This window comes from Monodon monoceros, unplaced genomic scaffold (assembly GCF_005190385.1).
Source record: "Monodon monoceros isolate NGI ecotype Baffin Bay Population unplaced genomic scaffold, NGI_Narwhal_1 Super_Scaffold_13, whole genome shotgun sequence".
Lineage (NCBI taxonomy): Eukaryota > Metazoa > Chordata > Mammalia > Artiodactyla > Monodontidae > Monodon > Monodon monoceros.
The window spans coordinates 50,846,543-50,856,195 of record NW_021703769.1 but is presented as its reverse complement, the minus strand read 5'-3'; the positions used below and the strand labels follow the sequence as shown (position 1 = coordinate 50,856,195).

General features: G+C 59.9%; 1 protein-coding gene across 1 annotated transcript; it reads left to right on the top strand.

Annotated features, from left to right (window-relative positions):
- The first annotated feature begins 2,070 nt into the window (after positions 1 to 2,070).
- BICDL2 (BICD family like cargo adaptor 2) lies at positions 2,071 to 9,650 on the top strand. The gene is made up of 10 exons (XM_029221532.1): positions 2,071 to 2,103; positions 3,475 to 3,788; positions 6,046 to 6,261; positions 6,393 to 6,509; positions 6,607 to 6,753; positions 7,640 to 7,834; positions 7,951 to 8,100; positions 8,564 to 8,694; positions 8,946 to 9,066; positions 9,153 to 9,650. The coding sequence occupies exons 2-10, from the start codon at positions 3,507 to 3,509 to the stop codon at positions 9,312 to 9,314; spliced, it is 1,521 nt and encodes a 506-aa protein (XP_029077365.1). The 5' UTR covers positions 2,071 to 2,103; positions 3,475 to 3,506; the 3' UTR covers positions 9,315 to 9,650.
- The last annotated feature ends 3 nt before the right edge of the window (positions 9,651 to 9,653 follow it).

Below are 9,653 nucleotides of genomic sequence, written 5' to 3'. Positions count from 1 at the left end.
GGGGAGAGGGGAGCTGGGGGACAGGGGAGGGGCTGGAGGCCAGGACTCAGGTCCAGCAGGGAGGCTGGAGGCCAGATTCAAATGTCCAAAGAATGACTGGGGCTGGGAACCAGGCAAGCTGGGATGAGAGGTCGGCCATGCAGCCACAGACAAATCACTTTGCCTCCCTGAGCTGGTAACCTGTCTGTGAATGGCAATGACTTAATAGGGTTGCTGTGAGGATGAAATGCATTGCAATACGTGTGGTGTCATTTCTTAGGGCCCTGCTGAGGATCACAAGCACAGCCTAAGCGCTGGTACTTCACCCTCATTGAATTCTCAGAACTCCATAAGCTAGGGAACTGTGATCACCTCTGTTTTACAGATGGGGAAACTGAGGGCTGCAGAGGCCAGTCAGCTGAATGACACAGGTACACACAGCTGACATGTGGCCAAACTGGAATTTGGACTGAAGCCATGTGATGCCAGCACCCGAGAGCCAAGCTCTTTTGCTGTTTGTTTTATTGGTGCCTTTCTGGTTTATAGGTCTACACCTCCTCCAACTTCCTGGGTGGACTGTGAACCTCCTTTGGGAGTAGGGCCTTGAGCACTTCATCTCCAGGTAAGCCCACCCCCTGCCTGGCAGGAGGGGGGCTCAGGGAGTGGAGTGTGGGTGCATTACACCTGGGGCCCCGGGTGGTCCTGGTATTTGGAGGGAGTTAGGTGGCAGCACCGAGGCAAGGCTGGGGTGTCTCCAGCCCTCTGAAGTCTGCCAGGCTGTCCCACAGGTGCTGTGGGAGAATGTAGTAGCCTTGCCAGGCAAGGCAGCCCACAGACCCCTTTGCAATGTAATTGGTACCCCTGCTCTTTGCTGGCGGGAAACCTTGTCCCAGCCCCGGACACAGTAGTCCCAGCCCCCGAACCACCCCTCCAAGGAATTCTTGCATCCATTTCCCCACAAATCAGGAGTCCCAGCTCCCATCTTCCTCCTGTTTTTCTAAAACTCAGCCAGATAGGACTCCAGTCCTCCAAGACTCAGAAGCCCTGACCCACCCCAGCCAGAGGGGCAGGGAACCCAGCTGATACTGGCTGGCAAAAGCTGATTATGGACATTTCTGCCCATCTCCACATTCAAGGATGTCACATCAGTAGCTTGAAATCAGCTTTGGAGGGAGTACTTACAGCACAGAAATTGGCAAAAGCAACAACTCAGGGCATTCTTTTTCCCCAGAGACTCTGTTGTTAAAGTGTTACCAGCATACCATTGCTCCCAGCCCTCCATCTGTCCCTACTCACCAGGCCAGGAACCCCTTTTACAGGGACCCAGGGAGCCCTGGAAGTCTGAGGAGACTCCTGACAAGCCACCAGGCCACGGCAGGGGCATTCCCCACATGCCCAGGCTGCACTGGGCTGGACCCCAGAACCCAGGCCTGGATCCTCCCAGTCTCCATACCCAGACCTCTGCCTCTGACTCTGTGCAGCCTGGGAACTGAGAGCCTCAAGTTGGGAGGCGCACAGGCTAAGGTGTGGTTACGGGCAAGTCACTTTAGCTGTCACCTACAGCACAGGAATCAGCATAAGAGCACACACCCTGAAGTCACACTTGTGCTGCTCACATTCAAGTTCTGTCCATGTGACCCCAAGCAAGTTAGATTTTCCCTGGCCCTCAGTTTCCTCATCTGTAAAATGGGGATAATAGTAGTTCCTGCTTCATTAGGATGTCATGAAAGTAAAGAAGTTATCCCCATATAAGAGGATATTATTACTTAGCATATTACTTAGCATTAATACATGTTAGATTTGTTGTTATTGTTAATAATTTCCTATCCCACAAGGGAAGTTGTGAAGGAAAAGGAGCTAACATATATACTCAGGGGTCTGCACACAGCAGGTGCTCAGTTAATGGGCCCTGTCGTTTTCCGATGGCGGCAGGATGGGTCACTGGCTCTGACCTGGGTGGAGGCGACTTTCTTTGGGCCCCACCTGGCCATTCCGGCCACCAGGGGGAGCCCCAGCCTTGCCCGTGGCACCGCCCCCTCACCTGTGCGGGCAGTTCACCTGGCGCCGTCTCCGGAAGAGGGGACCGGGGCCGCGGGTACCTCGGAGGGAGCCCGGCGTCGTCGGGTGAGAGCCTAAGGGGCGCCGAGGACGGGGGCCCTTCGAGCTTCGGGCGGACCGGGCCGGGGAGAGTGGGCGAGTGGGGCATGGGGCGGGGCAGGAGCGGCCGGGCCGGACTCCCGGGGCCGGGAAACGGGGGACGCGGGCAGGAAGGAAGGCAGGAAGGCGGGGGCTGGGCTAACGACGCCTAGGGCTGGGGGTCGAGGCGTGGGGACCCTGACGCGTGGGCTGACGTGCTAATAACTGGTAGCTCGGTGCCGGGAGGGGTGAGGAGGAGGGATACCCCTGAGTCCCAGAGCGGTGCTGGGCCGGCAGAGGCCACGTCAGGGAGACCCCCAGCCTGGCCGGGGGGGCATTTGGGCTGGGACTGCCGCTGATACCTGGGTCCTGAGAGTAGGCCTAGGGTCGGACACATGGCGAGGGGAGGAGGGGAAGGGACAGATGTGTGTGCGCGCGTTGGGGGTGGGGAACCTCAGGAGTGCTGGAGAGGGGTAATATGCCAGGAAAGCCCCGTGTGTCCCCCCCCCTCCTGAGCCCTGGAGCCCCTGAACTGCGGGCCCTGGCGGCCCTAGGGGAGTGCCACCAGGCTCCCATCCCCAAAGCCGGGCGGGAAGTAAACAGAAACCTGGAGTGGACGGTCGGGCGGCAGTGCCGGCACAACCTGTTACCTCGCCGGCCCGCCCACCCGCTCAGGGCCTGGAAACTGGGGGACTGGGGCCAGCAATCCAGAAGGGGTGGGCTGAGGGTCTGGGCACCTAAGTTCAGGATGGGGATCTGAGAAAATAGGAAAACAAGGGCCAGGAGGGCTGGGGGGCAGGGAACTTGGGCCTGGGCTTCTGGAAAGGGAGGGTGCTGGATTTCTGGGGGCTAAGGGCTCAGGACACGTAAGTTCCCAAGGCCCTGTATTCTTGGGAGAAGAGGCTGATCTAATCGCAGAGTCCTGAGTCCCAAGAACCTGGGTTCTGGGAATAGTTTCCCAGCTGGTAAGAGGCTGGGAGCCAGAACAGCTGGGTCATGGGAAGAGGGGGGTGGGGACTGTCACTGGGGTGGCGTGTGGTCCTGGAGCACTGGGAGGTTTCCTGGGAGCAGAAAACATCTACTAGAGGCAGAAGCCTGGACAGCTCTTTTCCTGCTTCTCCCTGCCTCAGTTTACCCTGGGGACATTAAAGGAGCTGGACAGCCAAGACACAGATCATTAACCCTTCATGGCCCAGGGAGGCCCTGGCTGCAGGACCGAGAGGGCCAGTAGGCAGGTGAAGAACTGCAGGAGAGCCACGTCTTGGCCAGTGTGTGTGTGTGGGGGGGGGGGGGCGGGGCAGGGCAGTGAACCCCTTTGGGCTGCGGTGTAGAGTGTCATGCAGCTACCTCTCCCCACAGACCTACCTGTCCCCACAGACACTGCAGGCACCATGAGCTCCCCAGAAGGGCCCAGCTTCCCATCCGGGCTGCTCTCCGGGGGCACCTCCCCCAGCAGCAATGAGGGCTTCTTCCCCTTCATGCTGGAGCGGCGGGACTCATTCCTGGGAGGGGGCCCAAGGCCTGAGGAGCCCGAGGACCTGGCCCTGCAGCTGCAGCAGAAGGAGAAAGACCTGTTGTTGGCCGCAGAGCTTGGCAAGATGCTTCTGGAGCGCAATGAGGAGCTGCAGCGGCGGCTGGAGATGCTGAGCGCCCAGCACTCTGAGCATGAGGAAGTGAGCTGACAGCAGAGGGCAGGGCTGGGGGGTTGGAGGACAGGGGGGGTCCAGGCAGGGGGGCAGGGAGAGGAAAGCCAGGCAGGGGGATGCCTCTGGAACAGCAGTTCAGGTCTGGGACCAGCCTCCCTGGCAGTGTTGCCCAGTGGTTAAGAACATGGGCTCTGAGGGCAACACAGGACCTGGGTTCAGATCCCTGCCTGGCTGTGTGACCTTGGGCAAGCTGCTGGACCTCTCTGAATCTTGGGTCTGTCTCCTCAGCAGTATTGCCAACAGATCCTGGGCTCTCTCCCTACCTGGCTCTGGGCTAAGCACTTTCCACGCATCATCTCGGTCAATTCTCACCCGGCTCTGGGAGATATGAAGTTCCCTCTGCCCAGGCTGTGGTCAGCCACACTCTCACCCTGGGGGTCACATCTAGTCCCCTAAACACCCTAGACACCACTGACTCCTGTATCCATGTCGTCAGCCCCACACCCTCCCCACCTGGCCACCTAATGGGCATTTCAACATAAGTGGCACTGGATTCCATGACCCCATCCCCTGCTGTCCCCACCCCAGCTTCCCACCGTAGGACCAGAGCCTGCACATCTCTGTGACCTCTCCCTCCCACACTGGCAGGCCCTGTTGATTCTTCTTCGAAACTAGATTGTGAGTCTACCCACTTCTCACCGTCTCTCCAAGCTGGCCGCAGCCCCATCATCTGCCCCAGACACTGCAGCTGCCTCCTCACTGGTCCTCAGCTTCCGCTCTTGCCCCCTGAGCCCCTTCTCCATAGGGAAGCCAGAGGGATCCTCAAAAATTGCAAATCAGATCATTTCAGTCCTTGCCCAGAATCTCTCAGTGGCTCCCCCTCACATTTAGAATGAAACCAAAACTCCTCCCCATGTGACCTCCTTGACGTCAGTCAGTCATCTCAGCCACGCAGTCCCTCCTCAGAGGGGGCCTTTTTTCAGTTCCCTGAGCAACCCACGCTTATTGCCTCAGGGCCTTTGCACTTGCTGTCCCTTGCTGTAGCCCTCTTCCTTCTTGCCCTGCAGGAGTCAACAGACATCACTTCCTCCTGAAGGATCCCCCACCCCACCCCGCTCCTCTTCATCACTTACCAGGGTTTCTTTAGAGCTCTTAATGTCCCCCCTCTGAAACTACCTGGTTCAATGAAGTGTCCGTTTGCCTCTGGACTCTAAGCTGCTTCAGGCACGGAACTTGGTGGTCTCACTTACTGCTGACAAAGACTCCAAAACAGGGTGAGCTCAGGAAATATTGGATGGATGGATGGATGGATGGATGGATGGATGGATGGATGGGACTTGGAGATATTAGGGAACTTGCCTTACCACAAAGCAGCAGCAGAGCAGGTCAACGGCCAGGACAATCGGACCCCGAACCTGTGGGCTCCATCCTAGAGCTGTGTTGCCCCCACAGTATTTGGTTAAGGGCTTGGCTGCCTGGGTTAGAATCCCGGCTCCACTAACTCACTGTGTATCCTTGGGCAAGGCTTTTAACCTCTCTGAGGCCCAGTTTCCTCATTTGTAAAATGAGGGTGTTAAGGAGTCTAAGTCTCGTGGAGTAAACAAAATAATATAATATAGGTAAAGTGCTAGCACAGGCCCTGGCAGAAATGCCTGCTAATCATTGTAGCAGCTGTGGTTAGCTTCACCTTCCTGCGTGGAGTGTCTATGACGGGGAGGCAGGAGACGCTGGCCCCCTGATTTGCCTGCCTCCACAAGCTGGGCATCTGGGTGTGCCAGGAGCATCCCCCTTCTGGTTAGACAGGTTTGGGGGAGGGCAGGCAGAGGCCTGGGGCCAGGGTGTGGCTGACCAGGGTTAATTAGAGGGAGCTGGCCAGGAGGAGCTGGGGGAGAGGGAGGCCGAACCTCCAGAGCCCCTGGAACCCAGGTGTGTGAGGCCATGGGCCGAGGCTTCAATTCTGCCAGACTCAGGCGCCAGAAACGGCACCTACGCCCTCAGGTCCAGAAGCCCTGGTGGCAGCCAGAGGTGAGTGGGCATCAGGGAGCCCCGCCCAACTCTGGCCCAGGGTCAGCCCCGCCTGGAAGCTTCTTTCTATTGCTCCCCCTCCTCCTCTACTGTCTGAGGCTGTGTCTTGCCCTCTGCCCACTTCCTCCCCGGCTCTCTCACGTTTCTGGTTTTCAGGCTTGTCTCAGACCCCCCTTGGACTTTCTTTGGGTCTCTGTCTCCCTGTGTCCCCTCCAGTTTCACCTCTCCCTGTCTCCACCCTCTGTCCCGGCCCCCACAGCGGCTGCAGCAGGAGAACCATGAGCTCCGCCGAGGCCTGGCAGCCCGGGGAGCCGAGTGGGAGGCCAGGACTGTGGAGCTGGAGGGGGACGTGGAGGCCCTTCGGGCCCAGCTTGGGGAGCAGCGTTCTGAGCAGCAGGACAGCAGACGGGAGCGGGCACGCGCCCTCAGTGACCTCAGTGAACAGAACCTCCGGCTCAGCCAGCAGCTGGCCCAGGTAGGACGGCCCTGACCCCGGGTCCCTGGGAAGGAGTGGCAGATACCTGGGTCCTGGTGGGAGTGGGTGCACTGGGCTTGGTGTTGCGGCTTGGGCCAGCTGAGGGCTCCACTGCCTCCCCACACCCTCAGGCCTCCCAGACTGAGCAGGAGCTTCAGAGAGAATTGGATGGCCTTCGGGGTCAGTGCCAGGCCCAGGCCTTGGCTGGGGCAGAGTTGAGGACACGGCTGGAGTGTCTGCAGGGGGAGGTGAGTGCCAGCTGGGTCTGTTGAGCCTGGAAGGCTGGCTGGGAGCTGTCTGTGCCTGGCCTAGCCCTTCCACTCCAGCTCTGAGGCCTTTCCCCAGAATCAGATGCTCCAGAGTCGCCGACAGGACCTGGAGGCCCAGATTCGAGGTCTGTGTGAGGAGGTGGAAAACGGCCAGGGCAGGCTACAGGCAACCCATGAGGAGCTGCTGCTGCTACGGCGGGAGAGGCAGGAGCACAGTCTGGAGGTGAGTAGTAGGGTTGGGGTGGGCAGGTGCATCCAGCCAGGGCCTTGGCCACTGCCTCAGGGCTTCCTGGGAGAAGACACCAGAGCTGGGTCACTGGGAGCCCTAACAGCTGGGCCAGAAGAGCACAGGCGTTAGCACAAGGGCAAGTGGGAGCCATAAGCTACTGAGCAGGGGCAGTACTCTTAGAATGCATCAGAGACTGGCATCTGGGAGGCCAGGGATGGGGCTGAGGCCAGAACTCAGGGCAGAGATGATAGGGACCTGGACCAGGTCTGGGCTGTGAAAATGGAGGAAAGGAAATGAAAAGAGGCAGTATGGCTTGATGTTTGAGATCTCAGGAGTTTGCACTTTGTGGTCAAATTACCTGGGTCCTTATTTCAGTGTCTCTTCCTACCATTGTGGAACACCAACCTCAGTTTCCCCATCTGTGAGATGGGATGGTAATGGTACATGGCTGTGGTAAGGGTGTGAGACACTCAGCACATTGCCCGGCTTAGAAGAAAGGATTAGTCAATGCTGGATGATAGCATTAGTGAGAAAGTTAGAAGGTAGACTGGTATGGTCGGGGGAGGGGGTGGGGCTTTTCGAGGTGACCTGGTGGGGTGGGACTGGAGGGAGGGTGATGGGAGACTTTGAAGCCGGGGCGCCCATCGGCGCCCTGCTTTATAGGGGAGGAAATTGGTGTCTGCCGAGGGGAACTGCGCGGCCCAAGGCAGCCCAGCGATCCGGGAGTGGGAGCCAACTTCAGCGCTGGGCTGCGCTGACGCGCGGGGCTGCCTGACTCTCTGCGGTGTGCCGGCGCCCCCTGTGGGCCGGCCGCGGGAGGCCGGTGGCGGGAGCACCTGGCTGACCGCCCTTGTTTCACTCTGTGGTGGGTTGGTCGCAGCTGGAACTCGCGCGCTCCGAGGCGGGGGAGGCACTGAGTGCGCTGCGGAGGCTGCAGCGGCGGGTCTCGGAGCTGGAGGAGGAGCCGCGCCTCCAGGACGCCAACATCTCAGGAGCCTCGCTTCAGTTAGAGCTTGCCCATAGCCTCGACAGCAAGGACCAAGACCAGAACGCAGACAGAGGCGGAGATGCTCTGGTGAGCTCTCGGCCCACCAGCCCCTACATGCACCATCCAGGAAGGCTGCAGACTCTGTCCCTCCTTTTTTTCCCACAAGGTTTGACACTGCACTGACCAGTTTCTTTGGTGAATAGGCCACTCTGCCCCCAGAGACCCAAGAGGCATCCAGCCACCAGCCTTCACCCCAGGAGGAGAGGTTGGAGCCTCCCAGGAAGCGAGCATCCCTGAGCCCAGCGGAGATACTGGAAGAGAAGGAGGCGGAAGTGGTCCGGTTGCAGGATGAGGTGGGGGGAGCATAGTACTGGACGCAAAGCCCCTCTCAATGTCAGTTTCTCTTTCCTATCTACATCTCCGAACCTTTGCCCACGAATTCCCCTCTACCTGGATAGCCCTTCAACCCAACAAACTTGCAATCGTGTTTGAAGAGTCAGCCTGTATGTCACCTCCTCCAGGAAGACTTCCTGGACTACACTGCCCCTTTAGTCCCACCTCCCAATGCTTCTCCATGCATCCTTCCTGCAGGCTTATACCACCCATCTAGCCCCGACCAGCCCCACCCCTCTAGGCGCTCAGAAGATTCATCTCCAGCACAGGACCACAACTGTCTGGGTTGTTTGTGGAGCAGGCCGGGATGGGGGGTGGGGGAGGGAGCGGGAGGGCGGCGAGCTGGAGTCCAGGCTGCCTGGAAGAGCAAGAGCTGGGCACTCAGGGGCCTACCTGCCTTTCTGCACCTTACCCTGTCCGCAGATAGCGCTGCAGCGGGAAGAGCTACAGTCCCTGCGGGAGGAGCTGCAAAGGCAGAAGGAACTGCGGGCGCAGGAGGATCCCAAGGAGATCTTAAGCGGTGCCCTCTCGGATCGGGACGAGGCTGTGAACAAGTGAGCATCTGCCACCATCCACCACCGCCCCAGGGGGGGCTACAGGCCCCCAGGACACTCTGGCCTTTCTGGGTCTCGGATTCCCTCCCGCGAGTGCTATAATTGTCCCCACTCCGATGCAAGGGCCCTCTAACCTCCCTGGTTTCGGTATTAGTGGCCTCACTCCCGCCTGGGTCCGGGAGCCCCCAACCACCACTGTTCGCTGAGGCCCCAGCGCCCTCGTACCTGCTCTCTGCCCCTCTCTCTTGCAGGTCCCAGGAACTGGCCCTGGAGCTCAGCCGCGTTTCTCTGGAGCGGGACTCCCTCTCCCGGGAGCTGCTTCGCACCATCCGCCAGAAGGTGGCGCTGACGCAAGAGCTGGAGGCCTGGCAGGTGAGGGGCGGTGCCGGCGGGGCGGTGCCGGCGGGGGCGGTGCCGAACGCTGACCCGACCCGCCGGCCCGGCCGCCCTGTCCGCAGGACGACATGCAGGTGGTCATCGGGCAGCAGCTGCGATCACAACGCCAGAAAGAGCTGAGTGCGGCTGGATCCGCCCCGAGCCGCAACCCGCCGCGCCTCTCGCTGCGCCTGGGCCCTGGGCCCGCCGGCGGCTTCTTCAGCAACCTCTTCCGAAGGACCTGAGTGCCTGGTCAAGGGGGCCACCTTTGCCCTCTTTGGCTCACTTTCCTCTTCTGGCCAACGGAGCAACGGGCCCCGACTGTCTGCCAAAGGCGGCTGGTGCCCTCTCCACCCCGAGAGGCTGGGCAAGGGCTCACCGGGAACAGGGGCCAGCTTTGGGGGCCAGGGACCCCAGGTGGGTGGCAGGGGCAGGTGTGGCAGAGCTGTTTTTCGAATCTAGATAGGTCTATCTTTTCCAGGGACTAGGCCCCCTGGCCCCCGGCATGCTCCAGGACAGGGTTGAGGGTGGGTATTTATGTATCAAGCTCAGACAGAGTAATATATAAATCATTGCACCGACTC